The 24,135-nt window shown below is 44.8% G+C and overlaps 2 protein-coding genes across 3 annotated transcripts in view; one reads left to right on the top strand and one right to left on the bottom strand.

The window, feature by feature from the left end:
• Positions 1 to 17,147, top strand: part of LOC122615788 (centaurin-gamma-1A) — a 54,324-nt gene extending 37,177 nt beyond the window's left edge. The window contains exons 2-8 of one of the 2 annotated variants that reach the window (XM_043790899.1): positions 10,179 to 10,411; positions 13,962 to 14,103; positions 14,240 to 14,374; positions 14,440 to 15,723; positions 15,792 to 15,909; positions 15,973 to 16,348; positions 16,413 to 17,147. In XM_043790899.1, the coding sequence (XP_043646834.1) occupies positions 10,179 to 10,411; positions 13,962 to 14,103; positions 14,240 to 14,374; positions 14,440 to 15,723; positions 15,792 to 15,909; positions 15,973 to 16,348; positions 16,413 to 16,736 (2,612 nt within the window). In that variant the 3' untranslated portion in view covers positions 16,737 to 17,147. The remainder of the gene's footprint in view (positions 1 to 10,178; positions 10,412 to 13,961; positions 14,104 to 14,239; positions 14,375 to 14,439; positions 15,724 to 15,791; positions 15,910 to 15,972; positions 16,349 to 16,412) is intronic. The other variant, XM_043790909.1, reaches the window with a different exon arrangement.
• A 623-nt stretch (positions 17,148 to 17,770) lies between these two features.
• LOC122615777 (protein SMG5) lies at positions 17,771 to 23,615 on the bottom strand. Its single transcript, XM_043790888.1, has 6 exons — positions 23,391 to 23,615; positions 22,759 to 22,909; positions 21,048 to 22,690; positions 19,567 to 20,931; positions 19,064 to 19,222; positions 17,771 to 18,992 (listed from the first exon to the last, which is right to left on the bottom strand). The coding sequence occupies exons 2-6, from the start codon at positions 22,896 to 22,898 to the stop codon at positions 18,751 to 18,753; spliced, it is 3,549 nt and encodes a 1,182-aa protein (XP_043646823.1). The 5' UTR covers positions 22,899 to 22,909; positions 23,391 to 23,615; the 3' UTR covers positions 17,771 to 18,750.
• Between the last annotated feature and the right edge of the window lie 520 nt (positions 23,616 to 24,135).

Raw genomic sequence — 24,135 nt, forward strand, 5'->3', positions numbered from 1 at the left:
GCGGTAGACTAGCACCATGAAAACTTACAAAAATAAACATTTATGCAAATTTTTCGGACTGGTAATGTCTTACAATACAAAATTCTGGAAACTTTTTTCACCATAAAATTCTCAGCTTTTTGTACTCATTGCATCATGCGTTCTTTTTCCTAGGAATTACTTCGTCATGTCTTGATACTTGCTTTCCTCATTCCCTGGAAAACGCATGCCACGAGTAAAATTAAGTTTTATTCTATCCCTTTTCCGATCATTTTCTATTTTTAACGCTGAATGATTATTTCTCTGCCCCATTGCAATTTTTCATGCTGCAACGCATTCCTGCATGTGTGTGCAGATATTTTTCCTGATCGCCTCATTAATTTCCACTCAAATTGCAAATTCCATTCGGAATCCCATTACTGCAGAGTGTTTCAGCTTGTGTTCTATTATTTCGTGTGTATTTTTTTTTGCTGCCTCAAGTCGCGCCATGTAGTGATAAGATAAGGAATGGACGGTCTATTCTATGTACATGGAGTATAAATAGTTAAATGTGTTCCCATTGATTTCCGTTCATTCACTTTGTTTAATTAAAAAGAGCCTCTATCCTATCCCCCGCCAACTGATATGTTTTGCAACTGCGATAAGTCCGGAATATAAAATACCTGAGATCTAGAGATATGGAAGCCCCAGTGCTCAATTCCCTATTCAACTGACAGCACTGTGACTTTTCAAAGACCTTGACAGCCTTTCGGTTTTTTGTTATTTGCCCCCCTTTTGTTTGCTCAAAAGTCCCAAAAGTATCACGCCAAACAGATCTATAGTATTTGTTGTATGGGGGAGTAGCGCAATTTCCAAGACATTTTAATAGGCAAATCTCTTGGCGTTCTGAGTACAATGTGTTCCACGCAACTTTTTTAATGTTTTGTGTATTTTTTATTTATTGTTCCCTGTTTTTGTATACTTATACTTCTTATTTCTCTAGCCGCTCGTGCTCTCAACGCTTAAACAAGATAAATAAAGAGTCAACAACAGGAGCGAAATAATACGCTTAACACATTCTGTGCGAAAGGCAAATATAGCCACCGAAATTTAGAATATATTCACGAAAAAAAAGAACACATATGATTAAAATTAAAACGCAATTGTATTTGCTGGGGGCAAAGATGCGTGTGTGAACGGGTTCCAGCGATCTAAACATATACATAGTATCTGCAAAGTGTATCTACGCGGAGATGGTAATCATTTTGATGAGATCATGGCTCGTTTGCTTTCGCGACTGGGTCAAATGACCCCAGCTTGCGTGTAGATTTTTGTGGGAAAGTTTAGTTGCTGGGCTTAATCTGGTCAAAGAAAGTATTCAATTATTTCGTACTTTAATGACAGTATAATTTTTTCGATTTACGACCCACATGTTGACCTCTTGCGATGCGGAAACTCTCACGCGTGCCCTTAATTAGTTCCCTCAAATTGTGGCTTTTATGAGTGACGATGTCTCGGCATTTGCCAGTTGAATTAATAATCCGCCCACCTTAATTAACCAACCGCCCACTGACCAAACATAGATCATCATTTGGCAAACCTTAAAAGGCAACTCGCAGACGCAGACTCGAGAGACTTTTGATTTTATCTCCGATTTTGGTCGCAACCACAAGTTGAGTCATCGGCGCACGGCTTGGATTAAGTATTGTTGTTAGAAGTGTCACTCTTGGTTGGTGTCAATCATGGAGAGGCTCTCGAGTTCATCGATCGGTTATAGGTTCAGCGCACCATTAATCATTCTCCACTTCACGGTCACCAGCCAAATGGGATGCTACTCTTTATATGGTCCTCTCTCTAAATGGTGCTAAACATATTTCTTATTTTGCAGCCGTAACGCACGCGCCACCTTTCAAAATGCACCTTTTCTTATTCGGTATCTTTTTAACTGTCCTATACGCCTTGTAATTATCTAACGAATTTTCCTCTTCACTTTCCTCATTGTCTTGGAAAAGTGAAACCTTACGCTAACGTGTAATTAATGAAATTTTATGATCTCTCGCAGTAATAATAAAAATATGATAATTTCTTGGCGTATCTCGTTTATGATGTCTCTATCTTTGATGTTAATATCGTATTATTAATAGTTGAAAATTGAGGCGTCATGGTTTTTGGTTGCTTAGTTGAGACAGATGTAAACGGTTGGAGTTCTCAAACGTTAGTAGTAGATTCTTAAAGCTAAACTGTTTAAGCCACTTACTGGTTTTAACTTTTAGTTTCCCAGAGTTCTCTTCGAGTGGAACATAATAAAATACTTCCTCTTTACTTTTCGTTAGCTAATTTCGAGTTATCAATTAAATTTGTTGATCATTCTTAAGCCTGGGAAAACTAGAACCTACACACACAGGCTTTCGACCATGACGAAATGCATCCAATACAATCCAATCCAACTTTAAAAACAAAACATTCCCAGCTCTCGAAAGCATTCAAATTTATTTCGACACTTCGTACGGCAACAGCTCGAAATAAATTTGCGTATTTTCAATTAAATCATAAGGAAGACCCCTGTCTCAAGAAAACCTGTCAAATGCCAAAGTGAAAACGGGGGAAATTTGAATGCATTTGCCTGTAATGAGAAAATAGCAGGAAAAATATGCAAATTAGATGAAAACCGACACGTTTCGAACGCCGCTTCCGCCTCAAACAGTGGGACACTTGTTGGGAAAACAAAAATACCTATCTATCCACCACCAAAATGCGTCAGTCGTCGGAGGAGTTTTCTCCCCAAATACAGTGGGCAGCGGAAAGATAGGAAAGGCGGCAGGTTTATTGGTCAAACTCCATTCAGAATGCAAAGTGTATCTAAACGCAACGATCGAAAATTGAATTTTGAATAGCAGGTTGACCATAGCGGGATTGCATTTTCGTTTTGCCTTGCCGGCCCTTTGTTTTTTCACAAATCCCAAAAGCCCCATTCGAAACCTACGCTTTACTGGGTAGTTTTTCCTATATGGCAAACGCATTCAGCAGCGGAAGTTCCTATTTAGGTTTTGTTCCCGCTTCGCTTCAATCTAAGGTTTAATGCCCATTGAAATTCTAATGTGGCGTTGACACCGCCAAATTGTTGATGGTGTTGGGGGCGCTCAGCGGTCGGCGGTCGGTCCCTTCTGCTTATACGAAATAATAATAAAATTCCAACATAATTTTTACAATGGCAATTCCAAGGCTGATAGGTATGTGTGTGTGTGTGTCGCCGATCATTAAGTTTACCTTTGTACATCCCAATTCGGAGGTGTGCCCTTCATTATTGCATTGATTTCCTCTTGGCCTGGCCGAAAGTTCAGTCACACTCAAGTGATTCTCTTCTCAGGAACTTACACGAATCTTACATAACCGGTTCAGGTTTTTTGCCTCTCGTATTTTCCCCGTGCTATTCGCATTTTCGGTTGCTTTGTGGGTAGTTATGATCTGTCTGAAAAGTTATCTCTACACTAGCCTACGATTTCTGCGGGTTTTCTCACAAGATCACAATCGTAACAGTCATAAAGTACGCCGTTTAATTAAAGGTTTAATATGTGGGATATGGCCATAAAAAGGTGGTAAGGGGTAGGCATATTAGAGACATCATTTGTAACCATAGAGGCTTGGTGGTGTTTTTTTTAAGCTGTGTCCCCTAAGAATATTGATTATTGATTTGATATGTACACCTTTGTTGATCCTAGTAGAGAAAACCCTTGGCTGCAGGCACTAAGGCTCTTTCCTATAGCTATTCCACAAACTTTAAGTATTTCGTGCACATTAGGTGAAATTTTCATGAGAAACTTAAGCCTGCAGCTTAGTGTAATTCTATAGCCTTCTCGAACATAGTATTGCATTGGCGTCTGACTGATAGCAGTGAGTTTCCACCAGTTGGTGTATCTTGGCAGGAACACAAACAACTCAGCTTATGGCCAGCAAAGTCATTGAACCGCAGAAAGACAGTGGGACAAGGAGACTCAGATCGCTGAAACCCACGGGTAAAACCTTGATGAATTTAATTTAATTCAGTTGGTCACCAAAAAATGCTGGCGAATTTGTTGCATTCTAGTAAAAGACTGCGAACGCACACGTTGTCCGTTTGGGTGAATCCTTCGGCCAGGACACTCACACTCTTGAGCACCCAAAACCAGCCATAAATAAGATTGTAATGGATGGAAGCCTCGTGCGAAACAATGGTCATCATAATTTTTTTGCTCTGGAAGAAAAGATGTAAACGAGCCACTCGCACAATGGCAGATGAGATGAGATTTCTAGGTAAACTGGCCAACAGCAAACTACCGCTAAGGAGGCTGCCAGCAAGGAGCGAGAAATAGCTCGTGTAGAACGTGGAAAAGTAAAAGTAAGTAATTTAATAATTTGTTGCGCCTGAGCGGCTAGGAAAGCGGAAAAGAAAAGGAAAAAGTCAGCTGGTCAGTTGGTCAGTAGTCGGAGATCGAAGATCGGAGTTGGCCGTGGATCGTGGAATATTGTTGGCCAGCTGCTTCTTCTCTAATGAGGCGCCTGACCATTCCGAATCGATTTAATTGAAGCGGTATTTATGGGACACAAATGACATACGAAAATCCCCGTTCCCAGTCCATAGGAAAGTTTTTATTCGTCCAGGCTCTTTTAGCAAATCCAAACCGCAAAAGGAAAACCTCAAAGTCGCAGGACAATCAAATGCTCATCATTGAAATGCACACCGCATAAATATTAAACACAAATACGATTCCAATTTTATATTATTTGATTTTACGATCGACCATCAGCCCAGGAGCAGCTGACAACGGGAATCCCAGGAAAAATCCCATTTCCCATTGCACTTTCCTTTCATTTTTTCCTCGCTTTCTTCCTCGGATTTTGCCCGTCCATTGTCTTCGGGACTGACACTTCATAAATATGTCATATTTAATAGAGTACAGTGAGCTACCGAGCAAACGGCAGAGTAAGTGAAAGGAGCCACCACCAGGAGATGGTGTCCTGCATGTCCTTGGGCGATCTCACTTGCTTTCTCCTCCTCTCCCATTGTCAACTTTGATTGACTCGCACGAGCTCAAAAGATTCCTCAGCCGGGTGTCTTTTTTTTGCGCTGTTTTTGATTGAAAAAACTAATTTTTTGGGGTGGCGGGAACATATTTTTTTAGGAAAAACTAAAGAGAAAAAATATCATATTTTCTCCGATCATTGTAAGATGATCTCGGGACAGTCATGTCGTAAATTTGACATTTAATCGTTTTGGGTTGGGAAAAGAAAAATTTACATTTCCTCAAACTCTCAATAGAATAATCGGAAAGTTCTTCTCTATTGACTGTATTCTTATTTAGTAAGCCTATTGGGTAAGGTTAAACTATCCGCTCTGATGTCATAAACAAGATTCACCCAATTCAAATGAAAAGTTTACGCTACAGATAAGATAGTGTTTGATTAGATTAATTTGGCGAAGTAAAAAAAACAAGGAACTGGAACACATTATTCGGTCATGATGAAGTTTTATTTAAGCGCTGCACTTAATGAATAATAACTTCTCTGGAAACGCTTTCTCCATAAAAAAGAAAATCAGCTATGAAATGCATAATCAGCTAATTGCTTCAGAGCTTGAACTTTAGTATAGGAAACTGATTTTACAAATACTTTAAGGCTGATAAGACCTCACGGTGTACTCGGCACTTCGCTCATTGTGAGGGTTTTAACTGCTGAACGATAAGAAATCATAGCTTACAGCCAAGTGATTTTTCCCTTATTTACTTTCTGCTATTTTTATTGTTTTACTGCCGCGTGTTTTGCAATTTACTCTTCCTGTGCCCGCATGATAAATGAGTTTCAACACAGAAATAAATTCAATTCGGCCCCAAAACTGATAAACGACCCGAAAATGAAAAAAGCCAACCAAAAAAGCGTCAACAAAGAAATCGTCTATGCCTATTCACTTCTTTTTTGGTTGCAAATGGGAACAAGTTTGCCGAGAAGTAAAATGGAGTACGCGACTTAGGAACTGGCAAGCCAAGATGCTTTATTACCTGAGTACATAAATCTCTCGGCCAATGACAGCCTCCTAAGCAGAGCATCCTTAAGGGATTGCAGATGCAAAAAGGATCTCGCTTAACCCTTTCCCATGCTCGGGGCGTGGTCTTCTGAGTGTGGGCTTAACCTTCAACAGTGTTTGGACAGCGAATTGAATGAAATTGCCTGCTCCTCGATCTAATTTATCAAAATCCAACACATGTTCCATTTCGAAAAGATCTTACACTTAGGCAAACGAGAGATCTGCCATCTGCTCGCCTGTTTGCTTGGCTGTTTGGATGTTCGCGCATTTGCTAATGATCCGTGAATTTCTGTGTCAATTTCAATTGCTCTCCTCTGGATTTCTGGGCGATGAAGTCATAAATACATATATTGTTATGTATTGTTTTTATCCGACTCCCGCGCGAATATTCATACACGTGACACTAGGCGAATGTATCTGACAGATACGGTTTCGGATACACACCCATGCCATCCCATTCCATCTCAGGTTGCGTGACGCTGATGATGATGCCCCAGGGCGGACCTTGAAGTGTCGCAATCATTGGTGCAGAACTTTTCTATGGGTTTCCTATTTGTGTAAGACAACAGTTGGATGAAATGAGTGCCATCCCTCTCAGGTGTACCAGTTATTGTTTGTTTGTTTTGACTGGCAATTAATTGCTAAATGTAACTGTTTAGCTTGGGCGAATAAGTTGTTTACCAAAGTTCGGGTTTAATGCGCTTCAAGTATGCAGTAAACAAATATAACAAAATGATTCAGTAGAACATTTTTCTGGCATGTACATGTATCTTAAATATGGTCTGTTAGGCATTCCTTCGCAGAACCTTTCACTTTGTGTATTCCTCATTTAAGTCACCTTTTCCTGTCTGCAATATCCTCCTCCTTCGCCAGTTCCCCTGGTAATCTTGTTTGTGCGATCGCCCTTTTTGCCTCGATTCATTTGTGGGCTTTGCTAATTTTCTTTGCCTTTTGTTGGCTCGGCTGGAATCGAAATCGGAATCGGAGAAGAAAACCAATTCTTGTGCAGGCTACTTTTTGCTGGTTGCTGCCAGCAACTTTGCCACCAGTCGCCGTGATCTTCTTTCACTGATCTCTGGGCAAATACAAACGGCGTTCGGGACAAAAAGAAAGTAAATCTGGTTTTTGGAGCAGATGTGCAGAATGCACAGAATGGACGGAGGACGGAGGACTATGGACACGCCAACACCGAGAAGGAAATTGAGGGAGATATACATAGGTGAAGCTGGAGTCGGGGATCCTGAGATTTATTGCCAGATCTCTGGGACTGGACACTGCAGTGTACTGTCGTCGGGGTCAGCCTACCTAAATATTATCGTAGGTTTTTCGTGGGCCAATGCAAATATCGGGCCAAGGCAGCTCGCATCCATGGGATGGATGTGTATCCCAAAGATCTCCACCTCGCCATCGCCATCGCTATTCATAATTCCGTGAAAGGCGAGGCAAATGGGAAAATATTCCATTATTATGGTTATGGCTTATTAAAATCACATTATTTGACCATTTACGGGCATGCCCAATGTATCAAAACATCCGTGGCGTTTTTCAATGGCACGAACAGTTTGCCATTTGTGGGATCTAATTAGCGTAAATTGAGGTTCGGGGTTGCATTAAACTGTACTCAAGGATGGGATGTTGCAGCTGGTTAAAGCTGTTTATTCAGTTTTTAGGTATTATTATTTATATGCTACGATTACGTGAGGCCTATTCGATGTTATTATCAATTTTCTTGTGGTTTTATGGGTTGCAAACCATTTGTTGGGATCCTTCAGCTGTATTTGAGCAAAGGACAGTCGTAAAACCATATATGTGATGACAGTTCTAACTGCTTCTTGTTGCGGCTACCGTAAACAACTAAGCGGTTAGAACATTTTTACGACTTTTCCGCTGACAATCCTTGGCGCCTCCTGGACAAATAGAATTGAGGCATATACTTTTCTTGGATGCCCGGCACGCTTCTCGGTGATAAAACTCAGTCTGGTTTTCCAGTTCGGCTCAGTTTGGTTACAGCTGCTGTCAGTCATAAAACTAAGCTATCTATATCGTCAAGTTTGGGGTCAGGAGGTCAGCTGTTTGTTGGGAAAACATGTTTCCCAAAAAGGGATATGAATATTTCATAATGCTCGCTAATTAAAATGCTTAACCCACATCAAGAGCTGTAAATCCCAAGCCTTCTTATCGCCTCAATGGCCAAAGTGTACAAACACAAACAAACTGAACTCAAAAACTAAAGGCAAAACAAATCCCAACCGAAGTGAAAAACCCCTTCGACCAACAAACACGGACACTTTTTCCCCCCGGAACAAGAAATGCAAATGGAAATGGAAAACTCGGAAATCGAATGAACGTCTTTTGGGTTACAGCTAGTTTGCATACGTAATTATATTTTGGAGTTTTGACAACGATGGCGACATTTGACATGAGTTTGAGTTACGATCCCGAGCAGATAAAGATGCAGCAATCTCCGAGGGATAGTGGTTACAAGAAAGAAGAAAGGGTTGCCCTGGGCTGGCGGTTTGAACTTCACACATAAGCCGATCGTCATCCCAATTCCCAGTCCGATTCCAATTCCTAACCGATCCCGATTCCATTCCCTCAGGTGATAGTTAACCCCCAGCTCGGTGTCAGACATTTGACATCATTAGTCAAACTTAAAGACGCATTTGTAACTGGCTTGTAACTCTAAGCGCTTTAGGCTAATGACGAGCCATTAATTAGACGGGATTGTCTGTAGTGCAGCTCAGCCCCTGCAATTTGTTACAATTCGAGCAATGAGAACCGCGAGAAACCAGTCGCCGAAACGCCATCTTTGATCCAAAACCCATTTCCATTATGCTCTAAGAAAACCAAGAAAAAAAAAAATGTAAAAAGGCATGCAAATTGCAAAACCGCGCTAATTTTTCCCTGCCATATCGCTTTCAATTGGACTCAACAATATCTTGCCCGGATTTATTTCGGTGTTTCCAGTATTATATAACAAAAGGCATATTTATTTCGTTTTAATTTGTAATTTTGCGCTCTGGTCAGCGAGGCAGGAGTGCAAACCAGTTGAACTTGTCTTGTCCATCGCCTCAGTCGATTAACGAGCGGCAGGAAAACAAGTTCCCAGCCCTGTGACAATCCAAAACCCTTGAGACGACGGCCACGACATCGTACATATATCCTACATATCCATATCCATGTCCATGTCCATGTCTGTGTCTATGGCCATGTCCCTGTCGCTGTCCATCCAAAGCGACGGCAGAAGTCCTCACTGTTTACTTAAGCAAACTCTTAACAACTCATAATAGAGCAATTTTCACGTAACCCTCCGCCCGGATCCAGTAAATCATCGCCGGGCGAGCAACCATGCAACTGGTCAGCCATTGTCACTCCTTCTACCCTACGTTCTGAGCGGATCTGGGCTGATTGAAAGGAGTATGTGCCAGGCGGTCACCCGGTGTTCCCTTTTCCTGCATTGAAATTGATCGTGGGCACTTGGAAATCTAATGGATCGGGCTTGGCCCTTCGCTCTTGGGAAAAGATTTATGGTAGCACCTTAATGGTGTTTTCACTCCGGGCTAAGCGGATAGTTTAACTTGGGCGTGATGCACAGAGGGCTCCTCTTCAGGTTCCAAAAAAGCTCAGACAGCAGCAGCTGGTCTGCCTTGATATCAGGTTGCCAGGCATTTCAATTAGCAACCCATTTATGGAGCAATTGGTAGCCTTGAAAGCCCGAATACCTTAAGTCTGATTGACTGACTGTGACTTGACAATGAGCTAATTTAAATCAGAAAAGTGTTGGAGCAAGCTGACAACATAAAGGTTTTTTTTCCCAAAAGCATCTGACAATTGCCGAAAATTGAAAGGGAAGCTTCCCGGCAAACATTTGTGCTGTCAATCAAGCGAGCGGGCTAAACATACGCTTGAAGGATGAAGGATGATGTATGTGTATTTAGGATTCCTTCGCGAAGGATACATTTGCATAATGATGCGAGGATGGTTTCTTGAGAGCTGGAAACTTTTGGCCGCGACATGTAGGTCAAAAAGGGAAACGGGTTCGTCCTTCTCGAGATCGCTAATTGCGCTGCATGAACTTGTTTTCCACTTTGTGTTTTTTGTGTTCTATTTCCAATTATAAGTGAAACTCCTGGGCTAATGATGATTTGATGTTTTCTTACAGATTCGTTTGTGAACAGTCAGGAATGGACCATTTCTCGTTCCGTGCCAGACTTGAGGCTGGGAATCGTCGGCTCCCTGAACTCGGGCAAGTCGGCCCTGGTGCATCGCTATCTCACAGGATCCTACATGCAGGAGGAGTCGCCCGAAGGAGGGCGGTTCAAGAAGGAGGTCTTCATCGACGGCCAGAGCTACTTGCTGCTCATTCGCGATGAGGGTGGAGCTCCCGAAATGCAGGTAAGGCCTTGGGGTTTCTTTTTGCTTTTCCCATGAAATATTCATGGGAATGGGAATATGATGTATGACTTATGACTAGGGGTAGCACATTGCCGTCTAAGTTATCCGTGCCGTAGACAAATAAATTTTCCCTTATCATCTTGTAAATATTTGAATTGAGGTCAACGTGGGATCAACTGGGAGAACTTCTGGGGGTGGTTTCAGTTTTTTTTTTATCAATATAATTTGATTGAGCTCAGAACTTGAGCCGAGAACTTTCTTTTTGTGGCCCTCAGACTTATTCTTGCAACCAATTATCCAAGTTTTGGCCACTCAACTTGCCTTTAGTTGAATTTTTCGTTGCTCTTTGCACGAAAGTTTGCCACAGCTAGACTTTGGGGAGTTGGAATTTGGACGGGTCACACGGCATGAGTCACTCGAAGCTCAACTTTGACCTTTGGCAGTCGAGAGAGACTTTGTCGCAATGCCAGATAAGCGATTTGAACGGGTCTAGTTTTTGTTGGCCATTATGGCAGAACGTGATGCAGCAACAGCAGAGCATCGTCATCATCATCATCTCGGCCATCATCTCCTGGCCGATGGCCAGTAACTGGGTCCAGGAACTGCAGAGGTTGCCCAGTGTAAAATACACACAATACCGGCGAGCTCTCAGTTGATTGCCAACCCCTGAGCTGCAAAAGTTCCTCCTGCAGCCACCGATTGCGAACCGAATGCAATTGAATTCGTCTTTTGTCAATACATCAATGTAGAGCCTTGCCGAGATTGGGTAGCGTAATTAAAGGCAACTTAACCACGGGCTATTTACATTTGAACACAGGGCCTTGACTCATTGATTCCCCCGAGGGGCTTCTGTGGCTCAAGGAGCTTTTGTTCGGCACTCGGCTTTGATATATCGCTTACTGTAGTATGTGCTGCATGAGTTCGCCATTCGCCGTTCGCATTTGCATTTGCATTTTCGCAATTGCAATTTTCGCTACCCCAAATGCCAAATGCCAACAGCCAACAGCCGAATGCCCGAAGGCCTCCTGCGCCTGCGGCTTAAAGGGTGAAAGTGAGGATTATAAATTTTAAGCTGCTTTTGCTTTTCACTAGTCTCACTCACATTTTTTATTTGCGGTTCTATTTACACTCTTAGGACTTTGTGTCCTGCAGGGGGAGGTGCTTCGGGTAGTTAGGGGGTTGCTTAAAAAAATGTGCCAGACACGCGACCCTCGAAATCCCAATAATATCCCTATAATCCTTGCTCTAACCCCGCTGACTGACTGCCAGTCTATTTGCTGCAGCCCGTTGCTAGCGATTCTTATTCAAATTGCTTTCGCTTTTTATTTTCATCCTTTTTAATTATAAGTTTGGAGAATTTTCGCAAGTCAAGCAGATGATTGACCTAAATTATCGTCGGCAAACCTAACAAAGGATTACGGCTTAAAATGTTTTAGGGAACGGATTGGATTGCTGGGAACAGTTTGGTGGGTACAGTACGCGCGCCACAGTTTGGGAGTGACTGGAATATAAGGGAACACTTCAGAATGGATTTAAATAAAAGGAGTTCTTAAATTGCTATCTCTTCAACAGAAGTTTGCGACTGTCATTAGCAGTGACACATTTCATAAGCGATTTTTCTCGCTCGACTGCACTATAATGCATATTACATAATAGTCGCTGCATGTCAAACTGTCAGTCAGCCCTTTCACTTGAATGCACACATTCCATATCAACTCCCACTTTCGTTACATTTGTAATTCCTTCCAATTCACAAATCAACTAATTTTATATCACTTTCTTTGGCCAACTCATGCCAGTCACAGCATTATGGGACATAATAAACTCATATTTCATAGTCCAAATAACCCTCAAAAGTTACGTCGAGAGTGGCTGTTACATCGGCGAACCCACCCAAAACGAGAACAACCCGGAAAGTTCCACCCACCCTCGCAGCAAAAACACTCGCCGCCCGACTCTGGGCAAAATCACTCATTCAATGGTCGACTTGTCGCCACTCTGGCGCATTTGTAGTTGCTTTTTTTCCGTCTCCCCAGCGAAGGATATCATTACCATACCATATACGAGACACGAGACGACGAGAGGCAGCGACAACAATATTGCATGCGACCGAAGAATGGTCGATTTCTTATTGTCATACCCGGAAAATGGGGGTGCACACTCGCGGTGCTGCAGATAGGATACTAGAAATAAATGGCAGAAAGCATTTTATTGGTTTTTCAATGTTTGGCCTAGAAAGCTGTTAGTTGCGTAATAATAGCTTGTAGATTATGAATCCTCGTCAAAGGAATCTCTTCGATTTAGAAGAATAGGTCGAACCACTTTTGTGATCCTCATCGTAATGCTTACATCTGCAGTTGTTTTCCTTCGTCATCAGCATACATATGTGCAGTAAGCACACACAGGATCTTCCGCCTCCCCACCTCCCCCCTGCACACACACACACACTCACACACCCTACAATCGAGTATCTGTGTGAGCTCGAGCCCTTCGTCGCCAGTTGGTGCAACTTTTTTGCGACCCCCTTTGCACTGGTGCTTCGTTTTTGCTTTCCTGTTTCCTCTGCATACATTTTCACAACAAATCATAAAAAGTGGCAATGGTGGCGGCGCCCAGGACGGCGGGGCAGGGTTGCTTTTTGGGGAGTAGGGAGTCGGTCCAACCACCCACCACGAGAACAACACAATGCACACAGCACACAGCAACGCAGACGAGTGTCCTCGTCGCCAGGACATTCTAGCAGCCAGTTGTTTGTCGACTGGCGTCGCGTGCGGGCGGCTTTTTTCCATCGCCGAACTGCTGCTCCTTTTTGGGACAGGATAACGACCGAACTCGAAAGTGCCAGCGACTTCTCCATGAGCGAGTTACATAAATAATTCCGGCATTGGGTCCAGGTAAAATGCCTGCGATGCATTATTAATTGATTCGAACCGAAGGACAGTCAATCAATATTAACTGGGAACTCCATTTCCTGGCGTCGCCTTCAATGGGAATCCTGCGCAGAAACAGCAGAGCCTGTTTACATGCCATATAAAAGTTCATTATCCTGCCAAACTGTGTGTGCGCTTGTGTGTATGTGTGTGTGTGTGCGCGTGTGTGTTTGGGGCATACAAAAATCATTAAAAAGTTTAACACACGTCTACCTGGCGAGCGGAGCGGAGCGGAGTGGAGTGGAAAGAAGGCTTCAAGTGCTTCATTAGCGACTTTCTCAAGTGTGTGTGTTCAGTCCTTCGGCCCAGCTGAATTTAAGGATGAAAAATAAAAACAACTCTAACTCCAAACTCCTCGCAGCTCCTCAGTAAGGAGCTGCGTCTATACATATGACCATTGTTTTGCGCGCTTCCGCCAGACGCCGCATGCGAATCCAAGTCATTCCTCCCCAGAATCCATCGCAAAGTCAAGGACTCGACGCGTCCCAAAGCGCGCTGTGTTTTCGCAGGACTCTCTTTGTTTTCCGTTTGCCGTTCTCAGCTTTCTGCTTTCCCTTACCAACTGCCAACCCTTTGCCATTTTTAACTCATTATATGATTTTTCGTCTTTTTCCTTACAGTTCGCTGGCTGGGTGGATGCGGTAATCTTCGTGTTCAGCCTGGAGAACGAGGGCAGCTTCAACACCGTCTACAACTACTATACGAAAATGGCGCATTTTCGGAATGGCCAGGAAATACCCATGATATTGGTCGGAACGCAAGGTAAGTAAATTATTTAATAGTGTAAAGAATGTGAATATGTTCGTTCCTGAAACGAATTATTTCTACCGAAATAACATAGCACAGCATTACATCATTCATTCATATATTATTAATATTAACCCTATTAACTTTATAGATGCCATCAGCGAGCGCAATCCTCGCGTGATTGACGACACCCGTGCCAGGAAGTTGGCCAGCGATCTGAAGCGTTGCTCCTACTACGAGACCTGCGCCACCTACGGCCTGAATGTGGAGCGTGTCTTTCAGGATGGTGAGTCCAGCCACTCAAATAAGATATCCGCAGAAGACTAATCGAAAGTTACCTAATCCTTTTAGCCTGTCAAAAGATCCTCTCGCAGCGCCTGCCTTTGCCACCACAGGTGCAACCGGCGAGACCCACGACCCCGCAGGGCAATCGCCTGGGATTGGCTCCCTACCAGGCGCCCACCAATGGACAACGTGGCCAGCAGCAGCTGCCACTGCGAATGAGTGCGGATTTCGCCCAGGCGGAGCAGAAACTTTGGTCCCTGCAAACGGCCAGTAGTTCCACCACCAACGAGAACAACAACATCACCAAATACAATCCCGGAGCGGCCAATTCGCTGCAGGGTGATTGCTCCCAGGTGCAGTTGCGCGATCCACGTGACCTGGCGCCACCGCCGGGAAAGGAGCTGCCCACACCCACCTCGACGCCCACGACGAGCCGCAAGAGCCGGCGGCGTTCCAACCTCTTCATCCCCTCCTCTTCGAAAAAGGCCGACAAGGAGAAGGAGCCAAAGAGCAGTGAGCTGGGCAGTGGACGCTCCATTCCCATCAAGCAGGGCTACCTGTACAAGCGCTCCAGCAAGTCCTTGAACAAGGAGTGGAAAAAGAAGTACGTGACCCTGTGCAACGACGGCCGCCTCACCTATCATCCCTCTCTGCACGACTACATGGACGATGTGCACGGCAAGGAGATTCCGCTGCAGTACGTCACCGTGAAGGTGCCGGGACAGAAGCCTCGTGGCTCCAAGAGCATCATCACGAACAGTGCGCTCACCAGTTCCCTGATGGCCAATGGCCAAAGGGCTCAGAACACGCTGAGCGATGGCATCGGTTGTCTCACCCTGGCCAAGGACAATCAGCGCAAGCTGAGCGAGAAACTCTCCCTACTTGGTGCCGGATCCATAGCAGCTGGCGCCGGTGGAGAGCCTTTGAAGTCGAACAGCTCACAGCAGACGAGCGGGGACGAGGGCATAGCCATGTCCAACTCAAATTCACAGACTTTTATCGCCGGAGAAGCGGCCAATGCGGGAAACAAGCTGGAGGCCCAGACGCCGAACGTGAAGAAGCGACATCGCCGCATGAAGAGCAGCAGCGTGAAAGCAAACGAGGCGGACGACAACGATGGCTATGAATTCTACATCGTATCGCTGGACTCCAAGCAGTGGCACTTCGAGGCCGCCAATTCCGAGGAGCGCGACGAGTGGGTGGCGGCCGTCGAGCAGGAGATCTTCAAGAGCCTGCAGAGCATCGAGAGTAGCAAGACCAAACAGGCCACCAGTACCGATCTCGCTGCCATGCTGGCTATCCGACAGCGGGTTCCTGGCAACGGGTTCTGCGTCGACTGTGGAGCGCCAAGTGAGTTTAACTTTAAGCCGCTTACTTTTATATTTACTAACCCTTCTCTTATCCTCTTATTCTTCTAGATCCTGAATGGGCTAGCTTGAACCTGGGCGTACTCATGTGCATCGAATGCTCTGGCGTGCACCGCAATCTTGGCTCGCACATATCCAAGGTTCGCTCTCTGGGACTGGATGACTGGCCGTAAGTTTATTCAAAGTTTGCACTTCTATCATCATTCTAACATATATTTTCATACTCCACCAGATCCCCGCATCTCAGCGTGATGCTGGCCATTGGCAACAGTCTGGCCAACTCTGTTTGGGAGTCGAACACGCGGCAGCGGGTGAAGCCTACTTCGCAGGCCAGTCGCGAGGACAAGGAGCGATGGGTGCGCAGCAAGTACGAGGCCAAGGAGTTCCTGACCCCACTGGGCAACGGATCCTCAGCGCATCCTAGCCCGAGTCCGGGTCAGCAGTTGATCGAGGCTGTGATCAGGGCGGACATCAAGTCGATTGTTTCGATTCTGGCCAATTGCCCGTCCGAGGTGACCAATGCCAATGTCAGTGCCCGAGATGTGCGAACTCCGCTGCTGCTTGCCTGTGCTATTGGCAACCTGGCCATCGCTCAGCTGCTCATATGGGTAAGTTAACTGGACACCAAATTAACTGAATTAGTTATTAACAAGTACTCATTGCTCTTTACAGAATGGTGCCAACATCAAGCACACGGATCATGAGGGTCGCACCTGCCTGGCCTACGCTCGAGCAGCACAATCCCTGGCCACCGCCAAGTCGATCAAGGCCGCTGCAGCTGCTCAGGCGGGCACAACGATTCCTGCTCCCGCTCCGCCCACAAACGGCGGCATTCCTGCTCCCCAGTACAATGTCGAGGACACGACGGCGCTGGTGGAGCTGCTCGAAGGACTGGGCTGCCCAGAGGCGGCTCCTTTGACGGCCAGTGGCACCCTGCCTCGGAGACGCGACACGTTGGGAACGCCGTACGAGAAGTCTGTGTCGGGTGTGATCTGAATTAGTTAAAATTGAAATAAGAGAAACGTGAATTTTCATAGCAAGTGTACAATTCATTAGTTTTGGTTGTTCATGACGGACTTAGTTTAAATTCGAGCGTAAAAAATGTATAGCGTTTAGGTTTTAGGAATGTTGTGCAAATGTTTAATATTATTATTATTTGGCAAGCGTTGAATGGAAATTCACAAGTTTTATTTATGTTTTCTTTTAGTTTGTTTAGTTCTTAAGCCATGAAAACCTGTACAGCCTTGTTGTAATCTCAAGTGTATAATTTATTATTTTCGTATTACGTGAAACTATTATTATTGTTTTTTTAATCGTGTGCAGGTTTTTAAATCGTTTGCAAAACAATTATTTAGTAACTATTGTAACTTGTAACTTTCGACAACCATCAGCAGATTGCAAAAGACTCCACGTAAGAAGAATAATACTTTTACAACCTAAACAATAGATAAAAGCTGATGCAAAATATACGTATAAACAAAATGAATCTAAGATTAAAGCCAAAAACAAACTTATGCTAAACAATATACACGAACATATATATATTATATACATACATAGTTGAAATTGCTTGATAATCGGTTTAAACAAATGAACACGCCCAAATGTAGCTTATGCTGAACCAAACTCACAAAATTCTTTGCTATATAAATTCCAAACAAAAATAACTCGTTTTAGATATTAAACTGCAGAAAATTTGATTCCGGTGGTACGGAATCTGGGTAGACAAAAATTTAATTGAAAGTATTTCAAAACTATTATACAAAATAGTTATAAATCAATCTAAATATTACTATATGTATACACCCCTATATATTGTGTACGCTATTTGTACGAATTACAAACCACAAAACGTGACAAACTCAATCTAATTGGAAGGAAAAGTAGCACACAAAAATCACAAAAAAACAACAAAAGAAAAACCCTTCAATAAAAATCTATTAAACATTTTAAACCATATACTTCTTATTTCTTGCCATTTCCATTTCCAGCTTTTATTTATTAACCAAAAGCCATATTAAAACAGTATATTTGTGGTTGGGCGCTTTATTAGTCAAACAAAATGTAACATAGCTTTCAATTTGGGAAACATTTAAAATGACATAGAATTTTGTTTACATATGTGCGGCATTTTCCTTTATTCTTTAATGGGAAATTGCATTGGTGAACCACAAGAGAGGCTTTAGTTATGACTGCATTAAAATGTAAGTTTTATATATATACCATATACTTTGTTTTTGTGGAGAAGATCACGCGGATTGCCTAGTCAGAAGCGCGAAAATTTAAATTTACTCTGTCTGCCAAACCGAGAACGAAACACAACTGCAGGAAAGATCGACAGTTTTTGGATCCATAGTCCAGCCCGACGCAGGAAACGCGAAATCTTGAATACGAAGTGGTACATCAAGTAAATAACCGATTAGAAGGTCGATCCGTCCTGGTCGCCGTCATCCCGCTCTCCCAACAATTAGCTGCTCCACGAAGATCTTTTGCCCGTGAACCGCTCAGGTCATGCCTGCTGTTATCTTGAAAAGTTGTTTGGTTGTTTTTTTTTTACGATTTTTTTTCCTAAGAATTTTTGTTTAAGGTTGTGCGTATGCCGTTGTCCATTTAACATTAGCTGGGAGGTCGTCATCATTGTAGCCATCGAGTTGAAAGTGAACGATTTTGATTGGTATTTTGTTTTAGTTTGGTCTAAACACAACAAGCAAATTCCACGCAATGCTGCTGCTGCACAGGCTAGGCTGGGGGAATCTTGCTCCCGCTGATGGTAACAGTTTCAGTTTCAGTTTTTTTTTGGGGAAAACACGGCCACAACCGAAGCTGCAGCAGCGATTGCTGGTTTGGTTTTGCCGTCGTCCACGGCCTTCGTTAACTTTGGAACTCCATGTCGATTTGTGGTTGTACAGAGAGAACACGCTCGCACCCTTTTTAGCTCGCATTGCATTTGGTCTGCAGTTGCCTTTGCCGCCTTAGCGCCCGCTACCGTTGCCGCTCCACTTGGGCCCGTTCATTTTTTGTTGGCCTTAAACTTTGCGTAGAAGCTCTGGATCTGGGCATAGCGTACGGGTATCGAGTCAAGGATGCCGGTGTAGCTGAAGTTCTGTTGCTGGCGGTTCTTCTCATGCAAGTTGTCGCCGGACAAATACGTGACGACACTCTTCTGCAGTTCGCTGACGTGCGGATCGGCATGGTTGGCCACCAGGTGATTGCAGAACTGGGCTATTTGAAGGAAAACCGAGGCGTCACGATCTGTGGGTAGAAACACAAAACAACACCATTAGCTGGCACATTCTAGTGCGATAAATATTTGCTAAACTCACCCATCTTGCGTGATATCTTCAGCAGGGAAAGCGGCTGACTTTCGTTATCGCGCTGGGCACGCAAGTGTCTATTGCCCTGCTTAAACTCCTGCTCCAACCAACGGATGACATGGCGAACATTCTCGCTGCGTTTCTTCAAGTCATCCAACTCATTGAGCACTAAATGGGAAATGATAATCGATTAGGATGGGATCTTTCTCCTTGGGTGTAGGTTAAGTAGTTTACTAATTGTGGGTACAATCAATTATGAAAACAATTGGATAGAAAGGAACTGGTAGAAATGTGCTACCGTCATACAAAATGCGTTAAGAACCTAATCTTTTCTACTATAAAAGCGTATTTGACTTCAGGGAATACCGCGAAATAATTAGCTTGTTGATATGAGATTGTATAGATTATTTAGATTTTGAAGTTTTAAAGGTGTCATTTTATGGCATTGTTACTTTCCACATCGTTGACTTGATGTCAAACTTATCAGCCCACACGAAGGTATGCACACTCACCTGCATTTGGAATGAGGACAATGCACTTCTTGGTCCTCACCAGCGACTTGACTATGCCATTGTATTCGGTCAATGCCTTTGAATCGACCACCACAAACGGGGACATCACCACATGAGCGGGACTGTCCCGCAGCTCCTCCTCCAATGTCTCCACCTCGTTTTGCAGCCACAGCTTGCCCATGAGCTCACACTTCTTCGACTTGGCCTCCGAGCGCTCCTCGTCGGCCCCCGAGCTGGACTGCAAATTCAGCTTCTCGATGACACTGTTTGTGGTCGTGGAGGCGGAAGTTCCGCCGGCAACAGAGGTTCCCGTGGCACTGGCTATTACAGCAGCCGCCTTCTCGGCATTTCGATTCCTTAGGTAGCCCTTGCGCGGCACCTTGCGGCACTCCTCCACGGTGTCTTTTTCCTCGTTACTGGTGTAGCTCTTGCGGACGATGCCGTTCTTGCGATCGGAGTAGCGACGTGTGCGTCCTTCGTTTCGCTTTGTTCGGTTGGTCTTCGGGGCGGTACGACGCTCGCGGCGACGTGATCCGCCTCCCTTCTTCTCCTCGCGCTGCTTTTTCTTTTGGGTCTCGGTAAAACGACGCGTCTTGACGCAGAACCTGTAGTTAAACTTCTTCTGCTTGCAAATGAAAAAGCCAAAGTCGACCATCTTGAAAATACGTAGAATGGACTCTTCCTGGGGAGTGACGCGCTCCCGGATAATGGTCTCCCAGTCCAGTGTAATCTGGGTGCTCTGGAAGATGTCAAAGTTCTTGAAAGCGAAGTCCTCGGTGAGAGGTACGTTGGCCCGGACATCGAATAACTCGACTAGTGAATCGCGCACGTTGGCGGTGTTCAGGAGTTCGCGCTCGAAGTAAACCTTCCTGGTGAAGATGTCGATGTTGCAGTAGTTAAGAAGCTTCATGATCTTGTGCACAAACTCCGGATTCGAGTGGTAGCAGCCGATGAGAATCTCCGGGTTGATGCGCAGCCAGTCAAACAGCATTTTTAGCGCTCTAATGGTCGGTTCATTGTGCAGACAGTCGATGACTATGTTGGGATTGATCTTGGTGTACTTGTTACGATAAACCAGCTTCTTTGGTGGCTCCGAAAAGCTGACGGGCGGTGGTGCGACCGGCACGCCCTCCACTGGCTTGTTTTGAGCCTCCTCTGCGCTCTTAAAGTTCAGCTGCAGTACCTCAAAGCTACGCAGCAACTCCTCTGAGTCCGCCTCCTGTGAGTTCGATCTACGCTCTACTTCGTCGGGGTACACGATTTTCTCCTCCTCAATAACAACGTCTTCGTTGTCGGAGTACACCAAGCCGCCGCCGCCGCCTCCTCCGCCGCCGACAGATTTGCGCTCCTTTTTGTTGTAATTAGCTGAAAGAAATCGAAAGACTTTTGAAATAAGTTTGAAAACGAAAGATGAGTTGCACACAGTCCAACTTCCATAACTTTTCTTTAGTTTGAAAAGAAATTGGGATTTAAAGACTCACCTGCTTCATAGTGCTCCTCGCCGCATGGCTCCCCAGGATCAGCTGCATCAATGTCGCTGAAATCAGTGTCAAAGTTTGAACTCAGATCTGTGTAATCCTCCTCGTCGCTGTAAAAGTCTGTGTCCATTTCGCTTTCACTGTCATAGCATGAGCTGTCATCTGATTGGGCGATCTTGCGGCGTCGGCGGCGTAGACGCATTCCTCGTCGCTTGCTCTTGCAGGAGAGCGGGGTCTTGAGGTCGGACTCCTTGGCCTCGTCACTGGATCGCGTGGACACGGCCTCACCGATCTTGTCGCCGTCAGCAGGCTCCTGGGTCTTTGCCTCCTCGCCGGAGTGCTGGCTGTCCCGCGAATCCGAGCTGCAATCCTTTAGAGAGTGCGGGCGTGGCATCAGCTTCTTGTCCTTGCGCTCACACTCGCCGACTGCCGCCAGCCAGTTCTTGTACTCATTCCGGGATTTGCGCACCACAGTGTCGAACTCCTGAAAACGTTCCTCGTACTCCGCCTGGAAGCGCTCGTTGTCTTGGGCGCGAGCCAGGATTGTCTGCTCGATGCTGACGATGCAGGCGTCCATCAGATCGGAACAGGCAGCCACCAGAAAGGCGTGCAGTGAGTAAACCTTTGGTGAGTTGATCATCTTTAGCTTGGATAGACAGAAGAAGAGAATGGAGACAATCTTGAAGATGCTTGGCTCCGGAACGCGCAGCTGCTGGGAGCAAAGGATCTTGCGTAGATCAATCAGCACGCAGTGGCACAGGGCGTTAAAGTCCGGCACTTCCTTGTCGAAGAAAAATATGTCCACAATCAGATAGAAACGGGCAAAGAAGTCCTCGATGCTGAAGTCTAGCTTTTCGGGATCCATCTGCTCCAGGTATTCGGTGTGCTTAGCGAACAGCTTGTTAAGGTTATTTTCGCTCAGTTCGAAAGGTATGATGCACACAAGGGAATACAAGTAGTGGTAAGTGGAGTCTAGGTCATGATTCTGTCCGTAGAAGAGTGTACCCAACTGGTTCTGGGCCATTCCAATGGCCGGATTAAGCTTGAAGGCCTCCAGATAGTACTTGGCCACCTGCTCTTTGCTTATGCTTAGTTTGCTGTCGATGCGAAAGTCCAGGAAGTAGCGATGCAGATCGCCCAGGCTGAGCAGCGATGAGTGAATGGTGTCGAGGGCAAAGGACACGGCCTCCAGGCTCTTGTCCACAGCGTGAGTGCCCGTATGCGACGTCTCCTTGGTATCTCCGATCATATCGCTTATGTAGCCATCACTGATGATGGAGAAATCAATCAAGTACTTCAGATCCAGGTCATAGATCTCCTCCATGCGTGCCGACAATCGTTTGTAGTTGAAGATGCCGGCGCAAAGGAATCGCTCCAGTTTCTGCATGTTCTCCTGGGTCGTGGCCGCATCCTGGCCCTGCTTGTGCCAGCTCTTCTTCACGAAGGCAATGAACTCGTAGTATCCACGCCGCCACATAACCTCGCGCACCTTCTTGCCCACCGATTGGTAGTCCTTGAAGATGATCTGCTTGCACAGCTGCACCAACAGCGAGCGCTTCTCTTCGATTTCGTGCTGGAACAGCTGTCCCACCGTCTGCACATTCTTCTTGGCATCATCCAGTTGCTTGGAGGCGGTGTAGAGGGACCTATATGGGCGATTTGGTTAATAAAAGTTAATAGTCATCCTGCAAAGCGCACCACGTGGCCACGTTACCTGTACAGATCCTTCACCTCCTGGCTGAGGGTGCAGGTGCCATTGTTGGGCTCCAAGCCGCGGCAGCGATTCGTGCCGCCGTCCATGGCGCACTCGCTGGAGGCGTTCGATGATCCGCCCGAGCTGAGTGTCGCCTCCATTTTTCGAGGTACTGAAACACAAAAGTAGCCAAGCTATCACTCAAAAGTTTGATTCTACACAGCTGGCAACTGAGGAGCTACAGTAAACACAACTGTCAACTGAGCAGATACAGTAAACACCCACTAGATGCTCGAATGCTCCAGCTGTTTCTCGACTCGGTTTTTTTGCTGACGAATTGTTTTCGAAATAAAATGTCGTACTTTATTGTTTTTATTTTATTGTTTTTGTTTCAACTGGTGACGCACACAAACACATGCGCATTGCGTAGTTTCGTTTTATTGAATAATCAATTAAACACACACGCAGACACTCTGTGCTTTTGCTTTTGCTTTTCTCTGCTCTGGTATTTTCGATACTGCAACTGCGATTGCGAAATAAAAACGTTGCGATGCGCTGCGCTGCGCTGAGATATTGGGATGCACTCTGGCCAGCTGCACTCAGGTAGAATCGATTGGCGTTGCTTTACTGTTTACCTGCGCGATTTGGATTACCTTTTATGCGGATTCAGATGCTCTGTTTGTCGTTCTGTGTCGTTCTGCAGATTTCACGTTTTCGCTCTTCCTTTGTTGAACAGCAAGATGGCGCATGCACGGTCAGACTGCGCAGCCCGAAATGCTCCGCATGGGATGTTCGATATTTTTGACGGGTAGCTGCTCAGATGGGCTAGAAATAATGATGGCTAAATTACGGGCAATATGATGTGGAATGTGTCAGGTAAAGTTCGGCGCATTTCCATTGTTTCGGTCGATTTCACCACCAAAATCGCATCATGCTGTCTGGTCGTGCTGTTTCGCCGCACACTTTTCAGTGTTGGATAACCAACTATCGATTGGGGTTAGTATCGACTATTCTGCTATCGGCGGGCTATTCGAATTAATTCTACATTTTACATTTTGATTGTCAAACTTCAACTTACAATAAACATAACCTATTTTTTTGGCGATTAAGAATTTGCGATTAAGAATTAATTACTGTCCATCAATTTAAATGTTAAGGTTCATCAGAATATATGTAAAATGTGAAAGTTCCTTCTCCCTAATAATTTAAGTAGAATTTGGCGAATTTCTTGCATAAACTCGGTGATCTATTTGGGTCACGAAAGAAAAAATAAAAGTAAAAAAAGCAATGTTTAGCAAGTAATTAAAGTGTGAAAGGAGCAATGGCCGCCAACTAACAATGTTTTTTTCTGTACCCAAAGCGAGATAAGTGCCCATTAGTTTATTTTCATCATATGTA

This window comes from Drosophila teissieri, chromosome 2L (assembly GCF_016746235.2).
Source record: "Drosophila teissieri strain GT53w chromosome 2L, Prin_Dtei_1.1, whole genome shotgun sequence".
NCBI classification, from domain to species: domain Eukaryota; kingdom Metazoa; phylum Arthropoda; class Insecta; order Diptera; family Drosophilidae; genus Drosophila; species Drosophila teissieri.

Coding starts and splice junctions, on each gene's coding strand:
- LOC122615777 (XM_043790888.1), bottom strand. CDS start 22,898: ATGGAGGCGACACTCAGCTCGGGCGGATCATCGAACGCCTCCAGCGAG. Junction 22,691..22,758: donor GAGGTGAAGGATCTGTACAG/GTAACGTGGCCA, acceptor TCGCCCATATAG/GTCCCTCTACACCGCCTCCA. Junction 19,223..19,566: donor TGTCCTCATTCCAAATGCAG/GTGAGTGTGCAT, acceptor TTTCCCATTTAG/TGCTCAATGAGTTGGATGAC.